At 40.6% G+C, this 23057-nt stretch overlaps 1 protein-coding gene across 1 annotated transcript in view; it reads right to left on the bottom strand.

Moving 5' to 3' along the window:
- The window catches only part of PREP (prolyl endopeptidase), a 488637-nt gene that overhangs the window by 199432 nt on the left and 266148 nt on the right, over positions 1-23057 (bottom strand). The window contains exon 10 of the mRNA XM_029595338.1: positions 15916-16019. Within this exon, the coding sequence (XP_029451198.1) occupies positions 15916-16019 (104 nt within the window). The remainder of the gene's footprint in view (positions 1-15915; positions 16020-23057) is intronic.

Below are 23057 nucleotides of genomic sequence, written 5' to 3'. Positions count from 1 at the left end.
AGACTCTTGTTTGATCTGTGCTCAGATGAATCCTTCCTGAAGGGCTCGATGGAAACCCACATGCAGATTTCATAGGACGATCACCAGGAGGATACGGATTACATTTTTTTATTTATATTCTGCCTTTGGTGATACTTCAGAGTGGATGAACATTAGGGTGTCTGTGGGTGTTTCCCTGTGCCCAGAGGGCTCACAGTTCTATGCTTAGAAAAACAGGGCCCCAAGTTTGTTCCTGAGGCAATGGAGGGAGAAGTGACTCGCTCAAGGTCACAAGGAACAGTGGCAGCGGGATCTGAACCTTGGTTTCCCTGATTCGCAGCCCGCTGCGCTAACCGCTGGGCCACTCCTTGTTCAGTAAATTGGAGGAAGCTTTCCTAGTTAAAAAAAAAATAAAGCTACTACTACTATTAAGACAACAAAAATACTATGGCTCCAAATTTGTTCCAGATGGGGATTTCAAACCATTTCTGAAAGCATAAAGGCCCAGAAAGTTGCCACCTACTTAAGGATTTCTTTTCTGGCTTAAAATCTGGTACTGGAAGAGCTCCCGGGGATTCTTTCCCTATTTTTTATCCCCTTCCAACTTACTTTAGTCCTTCTGGAACCCTTCAACCATGGGCCCTGCCGCCAGGTGCGACCGTTGCTGAGCCCAGAATCAAACTCAGTTCTTTTTTAATTTAAGGATTTTAATGATAAAAAACAAGAAGACTTTTCCAAAACTGCTCTGTTCGTTCCTGAACATGATGTATTAGACAATTTAGGAAAGGCAAGAGGATAAGTTTATCTAGCTCAGCTAAAGTTAGGCCCATCTGGAGGAAGCAGTTTTGAGCGATTGCTCTAATATAGAGAAAGGTAAAATGGCCCGTTTTCAATGTGAACCAGTAAGTGGTTCGAATCAACCAACAGTGGCTGAAACATTTAGAACTGCAAAACCGGAAATGTAAGGATTATTTACATTAGCAGAACTGGAGTCAGTCATGACAGTAAGAAAAGAAGCAACATATAAACTGGTGATTTGGTGTTTCACTCAACAAACGTAAGTTCCAAGTTATTTAACTGTCTTTGTTAATATATAAATCAAACTTAAGTTCCAATTTGTTTAACTAAGTTTCTATGTTACAATGTAATAATAATAATGACACCGTTGTCATATTATACCATGAGTTATTTCTGTAAACCAATGTGATATTCCAAATCGAATGTCAGTATAAAAAAAGACAAATAAATAAACAATGATTAGCTACTATTGAATATAACAATTATATGTCATGTGCCCATATTCCAAGGACCGTGTTGTAGTCATGGATCTCACAAGGCTCTCCTGATTAGCCTAATATCAGATTCTCTAAAAACTATCAGAGATGATGTTGATACATTCTCACATATACACGAGAAGGATTTCACACACAGAAATGCCTTAATCAATGGACATCTGAGTTACCGTAAACTCACATCAAGGCAGAATTGGGCTCTGAACAATTGGTAAAAGGAAAATGCATTTCTTTAAGACAACGCACACACAATTTAGGTAAAACCAGTTCTTGGGTTTTGCTGTACACTCAGGTACAACGATTTTATTTATTCTCTAAAGAGTAACATACAAGCTTTATAGGGAGGCAATTTTCCTTTTGTCTCTTGCACAAGAAGCTGAGAAAATTGCCTGGATAGAAGGGATAAGTGTGTATCCTGAATTCCTTGTGCAGGACAAAAACACTGAGACGTATAGTGTTTAACCTTGGTATGTTAATAAATCAAAGGGTATGGCACCCTATTCCCACATTCCCATATGGAATACGTAGTAATGGAACATTTCTCCAGGGGATATGTGTTAACATACCAACCCGGACAAAGGCTGTTAATCAAGAGTCAGTGCAAATTAAATCTACGTTACTGAGCTTTAAGCTTTCCATTTCACAGAGTTTCATACTGAGAAACTCCCAAAATGCTTTGTAACCATAGCAGACGAGTAGGACCGAATGACCTCCCCTTTCAGGATCCAGAATCAGGTGTGGCTACCTGGTCCACTGCAATCTAGCTCAGAAATACTGTAGCACAAACCTGATTGTAAAAGCATTATCAGGTAACAGTTGTGGGCCAGGCTGTAAATGCTGGTTCTGTGGCACTAGTAATTTTAAAGAAATATACAGTACAAAAGTATTATACATGTAAGGTAAATCTTTCCACGTATAAATGGACAAGTTTCATGACATTCATCAAATATTCTTTATTATGTAACTATGTAACCGGAATTTACTGGCACTTTGTTAATTAGTATTACCCAATTTAACTCTAACTTTACTTTACGTGCCTATCTGTAAACTGTTGGGATGGTATTTATTTATTTATTTATTTAAGATTTTTATATACCGACGTTCATCAGGGATATCACATCGGTTTACAGTGTAACTGAAATTGGCGCCTGGGAAGGCGTTTTACATCGAACAGATATAACGAAGTAACATGAAAACAAATGAGGATGCGATTTACATCAAACAGATATAACGAGTTAACATGAGAACAAAAGAGGGGGGGAAATAAGGGCGAGAGATAATCAGAAAAAACGTTATGAACAAAATTTACAGAAATTTACAAATATATATAGAGTATCAATATATACAGAATATTCATAAAAATATTCATAAAAATAGCAATAGTATATACTTAACAACGGTATAGAAAAGATTTTAAATAAATAAATAAATTAAATAAATGTGCTTTTTACCTTGTTTTAAAATTCTCAAGTAATCTCTACTTTTTGCTGTGCTGGGAGTTTGGAGCTACAGAATAGGATGGCATGGATTTTGCCCATTTCTGTAAGTATATGGAGAGAGGACGTGTAGGGGGCGTGAGTTCAGATTAGGAGTGAGTTATCTCCACAGTTCTAGTCTGAGGGAAAGGCTGAAGTGATTCTGGGAATCTCTGTGGGCCTGATGGTTTCTCCAGTCCAGCAGGTGCCAGTGTGCCAATGAAATGCTCCTAGGCATCCGACAAGAGGCACCTGGAAGGAGAGATGGACCCTAACTACATTATGGGAGATACTGTTCCTCTGTGACTGGAAGCGAATACTGATGAAAGACTCATGCACCAGGGGTGTTTGGGACAAGAGGAAGAGTAAATTGTGTTTATTCTCTTGAAGCTGCAATTTCTGCTGTAGGATCCTGTGACTTGTCCTTTTGTGATTTTGATTTATTGACTGACTGCTGGTTCCCTGGAAGAATTAATATAATTTTGAAACAAGTCTTTGTCTGAGACACCGATGAGAAATCCTAGGGTTGAGGATTCGAGGCTCTGAGTCTTCTAATGCATGCTAATAGAGAAGTCAGAAGTGCACAGTGGCAGTCAGTGTCACAGAGGTAAAAAGGTTGCTTTGGGTATTTCCCCCTTCCAGCAATAGAAAACACTGCCCTTACACCTCTAAGCTGGCTCCAACCCAAAATCTACCCAACCAGCATGATTTTTGAACTCTATTTTATGTTCCCCTAGCTAGGGTTACACAATGTGTGGTGTGATGCCTCTACTTGAAGAAATAAAATAAAGAAAAGCTTATTTACTGTGCATGGGTCAAGTTCACACAACTAATACTTAGCTGGAAAATTTCATTTCACCGTCCCAGTTCCATTATTAAAAGCCACGGACACTGATGACCTGCCCCGCACCCGGGAGGGGGCTCGGTGTGTCCATGCAGTGGTAACCATCTCGCTCTCAACACCTCAACCAGACGAGAGATTCTTCTAAGCATTACTGGTGAGGTAGAAAATTATTTCAAAAGTTAGGGACTCCAGTTCTTCTTTGCTTTCTCTTTTATCGTTTCCCATCCCCCCCCCCTGCCACGTTTATTTTTGTTCTTTTTTTGGGTAGGAATGGTAGGTTTTTTCCACATTTGCTTATGGTCCTTGCTTTTGATTTTATGAACAGCGGACATTTTTAGAACTGGGTTTTGTTCTGTGTCACCTTTTGCTGATGTCTCTACGATAGATGACTAGAATGCTGCCATTTACATTTTATAATCAGGCTGATGCAGTATGGTGCACTTGGCCACGCGCACAGTTAGCCCCCCGTTTGGCCACATGTTTTCGATGCGCTATTTTTACCCCTTATACGGTAAGGGGTAATAGCACGTCGAAAACGCATGGCCAACACCCCCCCCCTCCCTGGAAACTAATAGCACCCGCAACATGCAAATGCATGTTGATGAGCCTATTAGTTAGTCCCGTGCAATACAGAAAGTAAAATGTGCAGCCAAGCCGCACATTTTACTCTCAGAAATTAACGCCTACCCAAAGGTAGGCGTTAATTTCGGCCGGCACCGGGAAAGTGTACAGAAAAGCAGAAAAAACTGCTATTCTGTACAACCTCCAACTTAATATCATAGCGATAAAAAGAAATTTAAAAAATCTACCCGCGGGTTGGAAAACGGACGCTCAAATTTGCCGGCGTCCGTTTTCCGAATCCATAGCTGTCAGCGGGTTCGACAACAGATGCTGGTAAATTAAGCGTCGGCTGTCAAACCCATTGACAGCTGCCACTTCTGTCCCTAGCGCCTCCTTTTTACCACGGGCCCTAATTTGCATACCTTTCCTTAGTGAATCGCGCGCCCAGGAGAGTGGCCTGGGCGCACGTTGGGAGAGCGGGCCCTCGCCGGCTCTCCCGCGCGGTTTACTGTATCGGCTCGAATGTTTGTTAGTCATCATGAACTATTTTGTTTTGGAATTGACAGGCTATAAATGTAAATTAAAAAGAAAATGACTTTTTCCCTCTTTTTGTTGTATGAAGAGTTGTAAGCCACTTTGCTGCTCTCTGAAAAGCAGGCTAGAAATTAGCAAAAATAAATAAATATTAGGAAAAACAGGGCTTCCACTTTGGATTCAGACACACGGGAGGCCCAATACAGGACGTAATGCTGATGGCTGCAGGTTTTTCCTCTCATGATCGTTGTCACTGGAGTCACAGAAGTAATAAGTTAAAATAATTAATGCATGGTCGGTACTGCTGCTTACTTTGGTCTCTTCTATATAAAATTCAGGGGTGTGCACTGGTTAGATCTCCAACCAAATTCTCCCTGTGCTCTCCCAAACTGGGGTGGCCCAAATTTCTTTCTCCCAGTATGAGAGAAACAAATGTCATAGACCCAGCAGCTCCGGTTACTTCTTACATTTCTGCAGCTCAGAAACTTTATAGCTTACAGTGCTTCGGTAATGTCTGAAACGATTGCTAGAATACAACAAATACTCTCTTTCCTTTTTCCTTTGGAGAGTGCGCAGGAGATGACGACAGAAAAAAGACCAATCGGCCCAGCTGCCAGCCAGGGATTTCTCTCCTTATCCGGGACAGATTTTCTCATCTTCCTCACTTGTACTCTACATCTTAGGCAGATGAGCATAGACGACTCCACGCTTAGTTCACACCCAGCACCTCTCTTCCTTCCCATGTCTAATCACAAAGTTTTGTATGAATCTAAATAAATATCAATCCTAGTGAGGCTGTTGCCTGAACATTCAGCTTCTTAGGTCCCTACCTAACCCAAGAAAGAGATTTGGCTCCATGGGGGTCTGTGTTGTCCGCTGGGCCCTCTGGCTATTACTGTACTTGTAGCTTCTTACATGGATGCAGAATTGTCCATGCTTTCAACCCCAACACATGCCCGGGCAGGGCCCTTTAAACACTTGGTATTAGGTTGTGCTTCTGTTCTATTTTCATGATTTACAACGAAGGGATCCCTCTGTGCTTATCCCATATAACACTGAAATACTAAAAAATAAATTAGAAGAAACATTAATACACCTTGACCACAAAGACTGCAAAGACGCAACAACAACATGGCTAACAACCACCAATAAGTTAGCAGAGGAAATAAACCCCACAAAACAAATAAGAATTAATAAGCCTAAACAAATAAACCCGTGGTACAACGAGAAGATAAAGGAAGTCAAACGAAAGCTGATAAAAAAAGAAAAAGAATGTAAAAAATATAAAACAGGAAACCTGACCAAATTCCGGCAACAACTAGCTTATTACAAAAAAATAATTCTGGATGCAAAAAAACAATTTTTCAGCTCAAAAATTGAAAAATTTGCCAACAACCCAAAAACACTATTCAACATAGTAAAAAATCTGACAAATGATAAAACAGAAGCTCCCCATTACCTACCAGAGAATAAATGTAACGAAATAGCGCATTATTTCATAGACAAAATCACAAACCTAAAAACTAAGATCCCAAACTCAACTAAACAGGATATTAAGATGCACAAAAGAGATGTAACACAATGGTGCACGTTTGATGAAGTCTCAAATCTGGAAGTAAAATCCATGCTAAAATAACTAAATCCTGCCCCACATATAATCGACACCATACCTACCATGGACATAAAAAAACTAGCAAACACAGTTTCCCATACTTTAACTAAAATCATAAACCTTTCCCTTAACGAAGGATCAATGCCAGTTGTACTTAAAGGGGATATAATCAAACTGATATTAAAGAAAAAAAACAGCGACCCAAATATATTGAGTAACTGCAGACCAGTCTCTAACCTATCCCTACTTACTAAATTAATAGAAAAAACGGTACAAAAACAACTAGCTGAACACCTAGATAATAATAACATACTTTATCCCTCACAACATGGCTTTAGGAAACACTATAGCACTGAAACATTATTAATCTCTCTAGCAGACAATGTACTGCGAGGATTTGATAGTGGTAAACACTACGGTACTATTAGACTTGTCAGCATCATTTGACACAGTAAATCATATCATACTACTAAAAAGACTTGAAGAAATAGGACTAAAAAACAAAACAATTGACTAGTTCAGATCCTACCTAAACAATAGATATTTTCAAGTACATATAAAAAACGCAATATCGGACAAAATAGAGCTAAAAACAGGAGTACCCCAGGGATCAGCACTCTCGGTGACACTATTTAACATTTACCTGCTACCCCAATGTCACCTCCTGGCTGGACTAGGTATCATACATTACATATACACTGACGACATCCAACTAATACTACCCGTAGATGAAACAACTGAAAAAACATTAAACCTAGCAATGATGTACCTAGATATAATTAAACAACTGCTAAGCCAAATGGAGCTAGTAATCAACATAAAAAAAAAACGGAATTTATACACCTAGAGCGAAAAAACATTGAGTTGATTCAAACCCCCATCAGACTTTAAAATGATCAGAAAGTAGAACTAGCTGAGAAAGCTCGAAATCTAGGTGTAATAATCGACACGGAACTTAGCCTTAAGCAACACATATCACTGAAGGTCAAAGAAGGTTATGCCAAACTTATGGTCCTCAGGAGGCTGAAACCCTTATTAACCCAAACACACTTTTGAACAGTCCTACAGGCACTTATTTTCGTTAGCACAGATTACTGCAATACACTGTTTCTGGGATTACCGTATTCAACTATAAGACCACTCCAAATCTTACAAAACTCTGCCGCCAGAATACTTATTGGTAAAAATAAAAGAGATCACATCACAAACACTTGCCGAACTACACTGGCTGCCAATAGAACAAAGGGTTCAATATAAAACACTCTGCACAATTCACAAACTAATTAATGAAGAAAAAGCAGATTGGTTAAACACAGCGCTGCGCTTTCATGTCCCCCAAAGAAATCTTAGATCAGCCAATAAAACCCTTCTAACCATCCCTTCAGTCAGGACAGCCAGACTGACTCAAGTCAGAGAGCGAGCCCTATCCTTAGCTGGACCAATTTTATGGAACACAACAGGCAACAGAACATCAACACACAGCACAAAGTCACCTAGATGCGTATTTGCATATTTTATTATTTTCTCTCATACTTTACTTCTAAAGCTAAATAGAGACAGTATAAAGTACTATACTTATATGGTTACCCTATTAATCATATATATGGACAAGATCCATGTCACCTTTCATATAGATTGTATTATTGAAACATGTAACCAAAACTATATTGGCACTTTGTAAGATAGTATGACCCAAGCTGAACATTAAATATCCTATCCTAAAAAAAACCTCAAACCCACCACCCAGATACAATCCCAACCAAAGCACTCCTCTCTGTCCCTAACTCCATAGCCAGAGCAATAGCAAACATCATTAACTGCTCCCTATCCTCAGGCATTGTCCCCGATACTCTTAAGCAGGCAGTAGTTAAACCCCTCCTTAAGAAACCTTCACTAGACCTGAAAGACCCTGCTAACTACCGTCCAATCTCAAACCTCCCGCTTATAGCCAAAATAATGGAAAGAGTTGTAAACACACAACTCATGGACTACCTTGAGGACCACAAGATCCTTTACAACTCACAATTTGGATTCCGTAAACACTTTAACACTGAATCACTCCTACTCACTCTCTCCGACCACCTTCTTAGAGGAATGGACCGAGGGAACAGTTACCTTCTTGCCCTCCTCGATATATCTGCGGCATTTGACACCATTTGCCACAACCACCTGCTCACCCGCCTAAAAGATATCGGCATATCAGGCAGCGCCCTCTTATGGTTCACATCCTACCTCTCAAACAGAAAATTTTCTGTAAAGATAGGTAACGCCTATCCACCCATCACCCTCTCCCTGCAAGGTATTCCACAAGGTTCTTCCCTCTCATCCACCCTTTTTAACATCTACCTCACCCCCCTCTGCCACTTACTCTCGGACCTCAAACTAAAATTCTATCTATATGCTGATGATGTTCAAATCATCGTACTGATTCACACCACTATCTCCTACACCCTAAAGCACTGGGATACCTGCCTTACATCGATCAACTCCCTCCTCACCAACCTTCACCTAGCCTTAAATACCAGCAAAACCGAACTACTGTACATCTCACAACATACTACCCCCAAACTAGCCTTTGCATTCGACCCTGCCTTTAAGACCATCTCCACACAACCAGCTGTAAGAGATCTTGGAGTACTCCTTGACCAACATCTAAACCTGAAGAAATATGTCAGCGCCATCCTAAAAGAAGGCTTCTTTAAAATTAACGTTCTAAAAAAACTCAAACCCCTACTTGACTCCCATGATTTCTGTACAGTGATTCAAACCACCCTCTCATCTAAATTAGACTACTGCAACTCACTATTCCTAGGACTCCCTTACTCTACCATAAAACCCCTCCAAATGCTTCAAAACTCCATGGCAAGAATCATAACAAACACCCGGAAAACAGACCACATTACCCCCATCCTCAAAGACCTTCACTGGCTCCCCATCCCATCCCGTATCTTATATAAAACACTCACCATCATCCACAAAGCCATAGCCACAGGGAGGAGGAATAGCCTAGTGGTTAGAGCAGTGGACTATGAACCAGGAGACCAGGGTTCAAGTCCTGCTGTCGCTCCTTGTGACCTTGGGCAAGTCACTTTACCCTCCATTGCCTCAGGTACACACTTAGATTGTAAGCCCTCTGGGGATAGAAAAATACCTACAGTACCTGAATGTAAACCGGTGTGATATCTCAATTGAGATCGAATGTCGGTATATAAAAATAATAAAATAAATAAATAAAATAAATAAATACTCTCATCATTCTAACTGGCTTGACCTGCCCCTCAATGCTGCGCACCCTAATCGATCCACATGATCTATCAACAAGGGATCCCTTCACGTGCCCTCTCTAAAAGCAGCACACCTCGCGTCAACAAGAGAGCGCGCCCTCACAATTGCTGGCCCTGCACACTGGAATTCCCTACCTTCTATTTTACGTCTTGAACCATGCTACTTTAAATTCAGAAAGAAACTCAAAACGTGGCTGTTCAAACAGGCCTTCTCTGATTAATAGCCATCCCCTCAGTATAATTTCCTGCCTAAAAGCCCCTTTGAACCTCTAACCAAATATTCTGTATTTTATACCTTAACTACTTATATATATAACTCCAATATCCTTTTACTTACTTATGTATATAACTCCAGTATACTTTACTGACATATGTATATAATTCCAGTCAACTATACTTTTCGCTTATGTATATGCCTACAATCTCCATCAATTAGTTCTACTCAAGTAGCAACTAGAACTGCCTCTATATCGATGTATAATTTTGGCTCACATGAAGACGTTTTATCTGCTGTTGCACTATCCTTCCATACTGTCTTAATTGTACCCCTCCCTCTCTGTTTTACCATTCCTGTTATATGTATTTTCAACTATTTTGTTACAATGTAAACCGGCATGATGTACCCACTAATGCCGGTATAGAAAAGGTTTTAAATAAATATATAAATAATTGTGCCTCTCTGTAAACCGTTGTGATGGTGCATGACCAAACGACGGAATAGAAAAGCTTTTAAAGAAAGAAAGAAAGAAAGAAAATGAAGCAGGTAATGTTTTCTGCAGCTCAGAGAAGGGCAGGAACAGTAAAGTGAGGGAAGTTTGTAGAGTAGAGGCGAATCCTCGTGTTTAGAATAGGAGGCTGTGAAGCAGGGAAGCCAGGTTTCAAATCCCGCTGAAGCTCCTTGTGAAATTGAGCAAGTTACTTCATTGCCTCATGTTACAAGCCTGGGGGCCTCATTTTCCCCACAGACACAAAATAGGAGAAAAGCCTTAGTAAATCAGGCCCTTAAGATTGTAAACCCTCTGGGAATGGGGAAATCTGCTTTGAAGTGTCACAAAAGGTGGAATATAAAAAATTCAGTAAATTGTCCTTCTAAATATTGGGTTAACCCAGCAGCGCAGCTGACTGAATCAGATTTCTGGCAGAAGAGCGAAAGCTTTCCCTTGCTTGTTTTGTTGTGGCTCAGCACTTCCCTCCTGCTCTTTTGCGCTTCCAGTCCAATCAGAACCTGCCTTTACTAGGTCAATGGTACTAGGAGTATTCATTTGCATTTTCCTGGGCTCTCCCCTCCCCCTTTTTTTTTTAACCCTCTCCTCCCTTCAGCTAGCCTAGCTTTTGCAGTAACAGTCCATGGCCAGCCGAGTCTGGCTGCTGTCACCAACACTGAGCCATCAAGACTTTCTTTGCTTTTTCACCCCCTGGATATTAGCTGAAAGGAGAGATATTGTAGAAGATATTGCTGGCAGTACAGGCTTGATACATAGCTACAAAGAACAAAATACACCCCAGAGGAAAAGAATCTGATTTACTGTAGCAGTAAGAGAGATGGAGGCAAAGAATAGCTAATCGTTTAAACCTTTTGAAGATTGAGAGGATTTACATAGTAAAATGGTTAATGATGGCAGATAGAGACCAAAATGGTCCATCCAGTCTGCCCATTTCTTCATTTCTATCCTCTAGCCAGCAGGGATGCTCTGTGCTTGCCCTACGCCCTTCTGAATTCCATTCCCATTCTTGTCTTCACTGCCTCCTCTGGGATGGCATCCATGTATCCAGCACCCTTTTCATGAAGAAATATTTACTGACGTTATTCTGAGACTTCTGCCTTGGAGTTTCAGATCAGCCCTAGTTTTGCAACTTTCTTTCCATGAGAAAAGGTTTGATTTTTGTGCAAAATTAATTTATTGCAGGTATTTGAAACTCTGCATCATATCTCCCCTGTCCCTTCTCTCCTCCAGGGTCCTGCAGGCTTCTCTCATAAGTCTTTTAATGCAGACCCCACACTATTCTGGGTTGCCTTTCTCTGGACCGCTTCCATCCTGTCCTTATCCTTTTTGAGATAAGGCCTCCATAAATGAACAAAGTTCTCCAGATGAGGTCTCTACTGTCCTGGGGCCTGTCCCGGGGCATATTTATCACCTTTTACCTACTGGTTATGCCTCTTTCTATGCAACCCAGAATCCCTCTGGTCTTGTCACATTGTTTTACCACCTTCAGATTTTCAGACACTATTATCCTGAGCTCTCTCTCATGGTCAGTGCACATCAGCCTTTCACCGTCCCCCATCACATACAGCTCCTTGGCTTGCCGTATCCCAAACACATGACACTGCACTCCTTGAGCTCTCTTAGATCATGTCTCATTTTATCTGCTCCTTCAGATATATCCACTCTGCTGCAGATCTTACGGTCATCTGCAAAAAGACAAATTTTACCTTCTAATCCCTCAGCAATATCATTTACAGAGATATTGAACAGAACCAGTAACAGAACTAATCCCTGAGGAACTCCCTTCTTTTCAGAGTAGCTTCTGTTTACTACTACTTGCTGCTGTACATCAGTCAGCCAATTTGTAATCCATTCCATCACCTTGGGACCCACTTCCAAGCTTCTCATTTTATTGATGAGCCTCTTATGTGGGACTGTATCAAAAGCCTTGGTAAAATCCAAGTAAACCACATTGATTGCTCTTCTTTGATCCAATTCTCTGATCACCCAAGCAAAAGACTCAATCAGATTTGTTTGACAGGACCTTCCCTCTGGTAAAACTCTGTTGTCTTGGATGTTGTAAAACATTGGATTGTAGATAGCTCATTATCTTTTCCTTTAGCAGTCTCTCCATTAATTTTCCCACCACCGAGGTAAGGCTAACCGGCCTGTGGTTTCCAGCCTCCTCCTTGCCCTCACTTCTGTGAAACAGGACCAAATCTGCCCTTCTCCAATCCTGTGGCACTACTACAGTCTCCAAGGATCTACTTAACAGGTCCTTCAGCAGACCGGCCAGCACTTCTTTGAGCTTCCTTAGTATCCTGAGATGGCCTTCTAAACTTTCAGTTTTCTGGTTCCACCCAAACACACTTTTCTGTAAATGGTGATGTATCTACCCCACGCTCATCCATAGTCTTGCCAACCAGCACCGATCCTTCTCCAATGTCTTCCTTAGTGAATCCCGAATTGAAGTATTTGTTTAATATTTTTATTTCCTCATCTTTCTCCGTACCTTGCTCTTTGACTCCTTTCAATTTTTCAATGCCACCTCTGGCCTTCCTCTTTTCTCTGATATATCTGAAAAATATTTTGTTACATGTTTTACATCTTTGACTATCTTTTTTTCCATTTGAGCTTTTGCTATCCTGCTTTCTCTCTGTCTCCTTCAGCTTCACCAGATAATCTTCCCTGTGTTCTTCTTTCAGAGTTCCTTTGTACTTTTTGAATGCTGATCTTTTTGCTTTTATTTTATCAGCCACCTTCTTAGAGAACCAGAACGGTTTCTTTTTCCTCTTACTTTTATTTATTTTTTTGCATAGAGGTTTGTCGTCTTTTTAATTTGGCCCACTATTGCTCACCCATTTCCTCCCAGTTTTCTGGGTCCTCCTTCAGGTATGTTGCTGTTTTTCCAAAGTCCGCATTTTTGAAATCCAGGAGTTTGATCTTCTTGGCTGTTATATCAAACCATCCTGTCTGATAATCACCGGTGCGCAGGTGGGCACCTACCCAGACATTAGAGATACTTTCTCCCTGTGTGACTACCAGGCTCACACTCTTCCCTCATGGATTCCATCATCATTTGTCTGCGCAGAACACCCTGAAGGGCATCCACAATCTAATTCTTGCAGATGCTGCAGCAGGGTTAGTCCAATCCACATCCGGCAGGTTAAAATCTCCAACACTTCTCCCTTCCTTCCCATATTCTGTGGATGTCTTCAGCCAGATCTCTGTCGAGTTCTTTTGTCTGATTTGGAGGCCTGTAGACTTTACCAGTGGTAAATGGAAGTGCCATCATCTTTTCTTTTTAAGATAGCCCACACTGCTTCTTCCTTTCCTCATAGAAACTAGGATTCTAGGGTTAATTATTCACCTTTTCCAAATCCAAACTCAAGGTGAGTTACAATTCAGGTACTGCAGTTATTTCCTTGGCCAAGATGACTTACAATCAAAGGAGCTAATTTTCAAAAGGATGTACTTGTGTAAATGTAATTACTATTGTAGCAATTTTCAATAGCCCCTTAAAGTGCACTTATGCGTCTAAATCCTATGCCTAACTCAATGGCATTCCTTGTAGCAATTTTCAAAGGCTAATGTAAAGCCAAATTTTAGGTGTGTAAATACTTTTAAAATCAGGCTCTAAGTTTGTAGCTGAGGCAATGGAGGGTGAAATAACTTGCCCAAGGTCACAAGGAACAGCAGTGGGATCTGAACCCTGGCTTGCCTGGTTCACAGCCTGCTCTTCTAACCACTAGGCTACTCCTTCACTATATGGTTGCCTATATTTGACTGAATTATATTTCATGTTTTTGTATACCGCTTTGACTTGCTTTTGAATGGACAATGTGATTCAAGAAATAAATAAATAGGAGGGGACAAGGAGCAGAAAAGTGAGGTACAGAGAGATGGCAGAAGACTGTTACAGTTCTTGGAAGTAATGCAATAGATTTATCATCTATTTGTGCTTTTTCCACATTTCTATTCCTAATAGCTTTGATCCTTCATTTTATTTTATAACACTTCTTAATCATCCTTCCCCTGCTCCAGGAGCTCAACAGTAAAACTTCAAAATTCTAACACACACAAATGAGATAGAATAAAATCCTAAAATCCATCATTTACAAAATGCCAGCTCATAAGATAATAGCACAACACTCTTAGGATCCCCAGGTGGGAAAGGATTCTGACGATGCAGTCAAAAATGAATAAGCTGACTGAAAAAGATGCGCTTTCCAAAGCCACCTAAACATAAGACATTGTTTTTCTTGGGCAAGAATCTCCAAAGAACTGGCACCACACAAGAAAGGCCTGAGCCTAACTTACGAGCTCCTACAGACGAAACACACACATTTTCTACTCAGTTAAATTAAACCGAGGTGGAGTCAGACTGTGTAACAATGCATCGCAATTCTCCCTCGGAGGAGAGATTAATTTGGCAGCTATATGAACTTTCAGGAGGGGCAGGTAATAAATGCTTTAAAAAATATAAATATTAGGACAGCCCCCCCCGCCTTCAGGTAATAAAATCTATTGAGCAAAACCATGACCTCTGAGATCCCTAGCTATGGTTTCTGTAAAATAATCTCAGGAAGCCTGGGAGGATTTTTAGATAATTAGTAAAGGATCATCCTATTGTCTGACGACGTCTTTTCCTGTAAAGCAGCTAAGGAGGGCTTTCTCGCTTCTAAACTAAAATTGGGCTAATGGTATATTGCCTTTCTATCAAACAGTTCCTGGTATCAAGACCCCAACAGCCCCGTTAACTTCATAAGGGTTTTCTTTAACAGTAACAGATTTTATTTCAGGCAGGGAGAAAGAGGAACAGCCTAGGCCTCAAAAACTCTACTTCTTTTGTTTCAAATTTCTAATTTGAGAAGCAGCGTTAGCAAACACATTTTTTAAATGTTACTCACGTTACAACCAACAAAAAAATACTCCATTTTCTTAATCACTTTTAATTCCACAGCAGCAGTAAGTGGGGTTTATGGAAGCTCCTCCTATTTGATACAAACATCACCTCAAAACACCCAAAAGAATGGCTAAAGCGAGACCAGCTGAAGAGCGATCTCAAGGGAAATGACGGCAGAAAAAGACAAATTGACCCATCCTTTCTTCCCAGTTATTCCCGTCTATACTGCTCTAGCTAAATATATTTCCCAGCTGTACAAGGTTGCCCACCTGCAGGATATTGCTCTTTACACATGTCAGTATTGTTTTACCTCTTTAGTCAGTTATCATTCTGGGTAGATAAGGATGCAAGTTCCCAAACTTATACCAACACCCAGATCATTCTCAAAAGAGCCAGACTGGACAGAGTCGCAGGCCAAAAATGACTACTGTACAGATATTAAAATAGTAGCATGGGATCCTGGCAATCTCCTTTAAATATCTCCTGGGATGCAGATGGCTTGCCCTGTTCAAATAGAAAGCATAATCTGAGCTGGACAAGTGTCTAAACTGGGGAGCCTGCCGAAAAGGCTGAAAATCTCATGAATTAATCTAAAAGCTCCAGAAAACTGTCGCATGAGCCAAAATGAACCCATTCTCAAGGTAACTGAAGGGGTTTCTTTGTTTCTTATGGTGGTGGACCAGTGATTATTCAAGGATCAAAGGATGCACATTGCCTTTATTACCTGCACTGTCTGGTAGTCGGAAGGATCAAACCCTTTCACCGTCACCTCACGAAACACCACTGGCTCCAATGCATCTTTGGTCAGATCACAGTGATAAATAGTGCCTAAAACAGAGGACAGGTTTGGCAGCTTAGTACAAGGCATCATTAAAAGAACATTGGATCAGAAATGAGAAAGGTAGCACAGGCAGGGTTAGAAAGTGGCCTTGGCTACCTCTACACAGTTGTTAATTTACAAGCACTCACTCCATCGACAAAACCACAGTCAGAAGGCACAATTACTTCATTCCCATTAGGAGACCTAAACTTAAGAAGAAGCATTACACCTCACTGGACTGCACGCCTAGGAGCCATTTTGGCATTTCCTATGTATATGCCACACACAAAATTCTCAAATAACTTGTCCTCTATTCTATTTTTACAATAAAAATATGTAATTATAAAGAGAAGATTCATTTATTGCCCAGATTATGAGTTTAAACCAGCCATTTTTGTTTTAGTGGCATAAAAGTGTAATGACGTTTCCAGAATATATGATGAGAGGATGTATAAAAGTGCACTATGAAAGAAATTTAAGGTTGTCTTATTTTGGTGCAATAATAATATTTATTTGATATTTGGGGCTTAAAATACGAACCACTAAAAAGCTGCAGATTCCTACTGTTCAGGCCACCTTTCACAATCTGGAACAGATGCTTTCTGTTAACACCAGCATCGGCCTCACGTGTCCCTGCAACTGAACACAGTTCCTAAATATCATTTTAAGCCAGCTACTGGGTGCCTGACTCCACTTTCCCCTTTGTTTGAGAGCTCTCTCTGAACTACTCCCAACTCAAAAACTCTGAAGACGAATAAGAGGCTGGGCCTGGCATGTGGACCGGCATTATGCTGCCACAGGGTCTTTGGATCACACTAGTTTCTTTCTATTTTAACTCAGTTTTCTATAGTCCCCCTTGGCTGTGGGTTCTATCACGTCAAACTATCATAAACCTCTATGGTGGGCCCTCACTTTCCAACTCAGAATCGAATTTAGGTCGCTGGCAGTCACTCTGTGGTTCAGTTCAAATATGGAAACGACAGTTATCATGGCAAAGTAAAGAAAAAATGTCTCTTGCTAGGGCAAGGTAATTCCCAGGCTAGAAATTCGCTCTCCAGTATTCTTACCAGAGATGTAAGGTTTCACTTAGGGCAGTCAGTTCTTCCTGAATTGTGCATCTCACTGTGGGATACAATGGGGTGAGCTGAAATCAGATAAAGCTGCTGCTGGACGTTCCCAGCATTCAACAAATACTGTTTGGGAGTAAAATTAATCTACCTGGCTGACGCTTTCACCTGACTGGACAAGCATTATTTCTTTATCTTGCCATAATTAAGGATTGCAGCTTGACTCTTTAAAATTCCAGAGCTGTACTCTCATTGCATCCTGCTCTGGGCTTCCATCAGCTGGGAAGACAAACCCAGCAAGCTCACTGCCACTAAACTGTGCTCCATACTGACATCTGAAAACTTGTGAGAGTTGTGAATGGGTCATGTGGTCTCTACCTGCCGTCATAATCTATGTTTCTATGAATAATCTCACCTTTTCAGACCAAGGGATTCTTTGCAAACTCACAATTCTAATACTTAAAAATACTAAACTTTACTAACTCACAAAATTAATCTAAACACTTGCAAACAAATACTAGCCTTAAAAGCTAACACACAATATACACAGCCAGTAACAGTCTAACTCTTTAAGAATTTTTTTTTTTTTTTTTTTTTTAAGATTTAAGCGTTCTTTCCTAACAATTCCAACTTACTATCAGCAGATGAAGGTTCTGCAGTCAGCAATCCATCTGGACTGAGTAGGATGCCCGCACAGGAGGAGGAGATGGGGCCTGAGAGGATGTGTTGGCTCACAGGCCTTACAAACATTTATCAGAGAACCTGCCTCTTAAGTCAGATCTGAGGACCTGCTGGCAGTTCTCTTCCTCTTAGGACACTTATCACTCTTTCATCAAGGAGGTTTATTGGAAAAAGAAGGAACCGTCTGAAGTCTCTCATTCTGTCTGGTTGAGGGGGCAAATACGGGCATTGCATAAGACACCGGAATCCCTGGATCTGCTTCCACCTGAGCAGTCCTGTGACTACAGGACTCAAGTCTCAGGGACACTTGGGAGGAGACATTGCAACGTTTGCTCTGGACTGGAGGTGATCACTCAAACAACTTGGGAAATCTACATTAAGAACATAAGAACATGCCATACTGTGTCAGACCAAGGGTCCATCAAGCCCAGCATCCTGTTTCCAACAGTGGCCAATTCAGGCCATAAGAACCTGGCAAGTACCCAAAAACTAAGTCTATTTCATGTTACCGTTGCTAGTAATAGCAGTGGTTATTATCTAAGTCAACTTAATTAATAGCAGGTAATGGACTTCTTCTCCAAGAACTTATCCAATCCTTTTTTAAGCACAGCTATACTAACTGCACTAACCACATCCTCTGGCAACAAATTCCAGAGCTTTATTGTGCGTTGAGTGAAAAAGAACTTTCTCCGATTAGTTTTAAATGTGCCACATGCTAACTTCATGGAGTGCCCCCTAGTCTTTCTATCATCCGAAAGAGTGAATAACCGATTCACATCTACCCATTCTAGACCTCTCATGATTTTAAACATCTCTATCATATCCCCCCTCAGCCATCTCTTCTCCAAGCTGAAAAGTCCAAACCTCTTTAGTCTTTCCTCATATTGGAGCTGTTCCATTCCTTTTATCATTTTGGTCGCCCTTCTCTGTACCTTCTCCATCGCAATTATATCTTTTTTGAGATGCGGTGACCAGAATTGTACACAGTATTCAAGGTGCGGTCTCACCATGGAGCGATACAGAGGCATTATGACATTTTCCGTTTTATTCACCATTCCCTTTCTAATAATTCCCAACAATCTGTTTGCTTTTTTGACTGCTGCAGCACACTGAACCGATGATTTCAATGTGTTATCCACTATGACGCCTAGATCTCTTTCTTGGGGAGTAGCACTTAATATGGAACCTAACATTGTGCAACTATAGTATGGGTTATTTTTCCCTATATGCATCACCTTGCACTTGTCCACATTAAATTTCATCTGCCATTTTGATGCCCAATTTTCCAGCCTCACAAGGTCTTCCTGCAATTTATTACAATCTGCTTGTGATTTAACTACTCTGAACAATTTTGTATCATCTGCAAATTTGATTACCTCACTCGTCGTATTTCTTTCCAGATCATTTATAAATATATTGAAAAGTAAGGGTCCCAATACAGATCCCTGAGGTACTCCACTGCTCACACCCTTCCACTGAGAAAATTGTCCATTTAATCCTACTCTCTGTTTCCTGTCTTTTAGCCAGTTTGTAATCCACGAAAGGACCTCGCCACCTATCCCATGACTTTTTATTTTTCCTAGAAGCCTCTCATGAGGAACTTTGTCAAATGCCTTCTGAAAAATCCAAGTACACTACATCTACAGGTTCACCTTTATCCACATGTTTATTAACTCCTTCAAAAAAGTGAAGCAGATTTGTGAGGAAAGACTTGCCTTGGGTAAAGCCATGCTGACTTTGTTCCATTAAACCATGTCTTTCTATATGTTCTGTGATTTTGATGTTTAGAATACTTTCCATTATTTTTCCTGGCACTGAAGTCAGGCTAACCAGTCTGTAGTTTCCCGAATCACCCCTGGAGCCCCTTTTAAATATGGGGGTTACATTAGCTATCCTCCAGTCTTCAGGTACAATGGATGATTTTAATGACAGGTTACAAATTTTTACTAATAGGTCTGAAAATTCATTTTTTTAGTTCCTTCAGAACTCTGGGGTGTATACCATCCGGTCCAGGTGATTTACTACTCTTAAGTTTGTCAATCAGGTCTACCATATCTTCTAGGTTCACTGTGATTTGGTTCAGTCCATCTGAATCATTACCCATGAAAACTTTCTCCTGTACGGGTACCTCCCTAACATCCTCTTCAGTAAACACCGAAGAAAAGAAATCATTTAATCTTTCCGCGATGGCCTTATCTTCTCTTCTATTTATTTAATAAATTTTTATATACCGTTGTTCAGACGAGCCATCACAATGGTTTACAAGCTTAAGATACAATAAAAATTACAATTTAAATTAATAGAAAAGAGAGGCAATAGAGAAACACTCCAAAGTACACTCATCCAGCCTACTCAAGGAAAAGGCTCAACATGGTGTAAAAATAAAAAGAAGAATACAACTTCCAGAAATCAACAATTCCGAAATTTTGTAAAAAGGCTGCTGTGGGGCCTCCCCAATTAGATGGTGGCTGAAAATGACAGCTTTGCAGGACCAAGTCAGGAAAACCAGGAATGCAGTCAAAATGCTCCTGAACCTTTGCTCTCTAGAATACTGGAAGGGCACCACCAAATTATTGTTTTCCAAACAATGAAGCAACTTTGCAGGGGATTCAACGTTTCGGTAACATTCTGCCTAAGGTGAGAAAAATTTGGGGGTGAAAAAGGCTATTTCAGGTGAAGCAAGAGATGGGACTGTGTGTAATCTGCTTTTGGCTGCTAGTCTCAAACAGTAGCAACTCAAAAGTTCTGATTACCAGGGGCTGAATATAAGTTCTCTTATTTTGAAAATGTCTTTTCTAAGCTTCTTTCACCATCTGTAGTAGTAAATGTATTTTCTGAGGTAAGTGATAATTAATCCCCCATAAGCCTATACTAAGGTGCGAGTCACACTCTGCTGTTTCAAGGAACAGTTGGCACACCTGTGTCATAATCAGAACTGCTGTCCTAATAGAATATGCATTCTCCCCAATTCATCTGCCTTCTTTGGAACTATGCAGGCCAGTGGACCATCTGGCAAACACAGGCTGGCAGCTGGAACTGGCTTCACAGCAGATACTGGCTTCACCCCCTCACCTATTGAAGACTATGGATGGATATGAGCCAATCAGCCAAATTTAGAAAAAACACTGTTTCTAAACACCTTGGATGGTGCACAGAGGCTGAAAAGGAGAACACCATATTGGTAATGATTGCTGGCTATGGTGAAATGCAGAAATGTTCTGTGATTTTTGTGAATCAGGATATGTATGAAGGCATCCTTGAGGTCTAGAGTGGTTAATCAGTAGTTAATCTCCAGCTAAGGTAGGAATGCCCCTAAATAGTTCATTCTGAACTTTTCTTTCTTCAGCAGTTTGTTGAAATCTCAGGTCCAAGATGGAGTGGAGATTGCCATTTTTTTTTAATGAGAAGATAGTTGGAATAGAATCCCTTTTTCCTTTGTAGTACTGGGCCTGCTCCCACTGCATTTGCAATAATGAGGACTGGAGGAGTTGGCTTGTTCTACATTCATGGAGTGATTCTTTTGTCGATCTTTAATACCCAGCGGTCCATGGTTATCAGAGACCATAGTGGGCTGAAGTGTTAAGGCCTTCCAGCCATTGAAAGGCAGTTTACATATGACTGGGAAAACTTTTTTATATTGTAGACAAAACACAGGATTAGGTTCTGGCTGTGTTTGCTGGAGAGGTTTGGGCTGTGCTCTCTCTCTAGCACATGGTCTGCTTTGTTATTATTATGAGAAGGGTTGTTCAAAAGAGTAGGCATTGTACCTTCTTCATGAATATCAGTACTGCCTTCTTGTAATAGCGAAGTTGGCTTTTCCTGCTTGTAGACGGCAACTCAGTTAGAGCTGCTGACAGAGGGGCCGATATAATAAAGATTGCACTAAAATCAGAGTTAGATTTTAGAGTGGGTTTTACTTAATGTGGGTGTTATAAAATACGGTCCTCGCAGGATGCAGTAAGCTGATATGCAAAAAGACCAGGAGTGTAAAAAAAAAAAAAAAAAAAAAAAAAGCACACAATTGAAAAAGCACATTTTTATAACTTGTAGTCTATTTATATTCCAACTTGTGCTAAAAACTAAATAAGTAAGTCCCATGGCTTTCACCACTCCCCCTATCTAGCAAGTCTAGCTCACCTTTTTAAAAATGTCTTCTGCCGGGAAGTCTAGGGTTGGTTTTCTTCACATCCCCCTCCAGCTCCTGGCAGAAAATTAAATTAGACCAGCAACTCCCCAGCCCTCTAAATTCCCCCTCCCTACCCAGGAGCTCCTGCCGAAGAAGACCTTACCTCCTCTGGCAGGGCTGTTCCCTCACTGACCTCCACTTGGTCCATTCATTGACATGATACAGTGGAGGGACCAATAAGCAGATAGTGAAGGAGTCAATAAATTATTAAGTGCCCAACATTTAATATTAATTTAGCTTATTATATTATTACCCTGCAATTTACTCTTTCAGATAATATAAGGACTAGGGGGCACTTCATGAAGTTAGCAAGTAGCATATTTAAAACAAATTGGAGAAAATTATTTTTTACTCAATGAACAATTAAGCTCTGGTATTCATTGCTGGAGGATGTGGTTAAGGCAGTTAGAGTAGATGGGTTTAAAAAAGGTTTGGACAAGTTGGAAGTGTCCATAAACTGCTATTAACCGAGTTGACCTTCGGAATAACCACTACTTATTACCAGTATTAGTAGCATGGGATTTTGGAAACAGGATGCTGGGCTTGATGGACTCTCAGTCTGACCCAGGATAGCAATTTTTTATATTCTAATTTGCATGCACCTGTGCTGAGCTTGCCGTGTTTTTTTTTTTTTTAGCGCAGGATGTTTTGGCTGGTCAGACTGAGGTCCATCGAGTCCAGCATTCTGCTTCTAACAATGGCCAATCCAGAAGGCAAGTAACTGTCAGATCCCATAAAGTAGATCTAATTCCTGTTAGTTCCAGAGAGAGTAATAACTCATTAGTCTGTCTGGCTAATAATAAGATCATAAGACTTCCATACTGGGTCAGACCAAGGGTCCATCAAGCCCAGTATCCTGTTTCCAACAAGGTCACAAGTACCTGGCAGAATCCCAAGGGGTAGGATTCCAAGCTGCTTAGTGGATTGCTGCAACTCTCCCTTTATAATTTTTATGGACTTTTCCTCCAGGAACTTGTCCAAACCTTTTTTAAACCCAACTACTCTAACTGCCTTAACCACATCCTCCAGCAATGAATACCAGAGCTTAATTGCTCATTGTACTGGGTATTGTCCAATATCCAGTAACTTCATTGTCCCCCCCATGGTCTTTG

This window comes from Rhinatrema bivittatum, chromosome 3 (genome assembly GCF_901001135.1).
Source record: "Rhinatrema bivittatum chromosome 3, aRhiBiv1.1, whole genome shotgun sequence".
In the NCBI taxonomy this organism is placed as follows: Eukaryota; Metazoa; Chordata; class Amphibia; order Gymnophiona; family Rhinatrematidae; genus Rhinatrema; species Rhinatrema bivittatum.
Note: the sequence above shows the minus strand (reverse complement) of the source record. Positions and strands in the feature narration are given on the sequence as shown.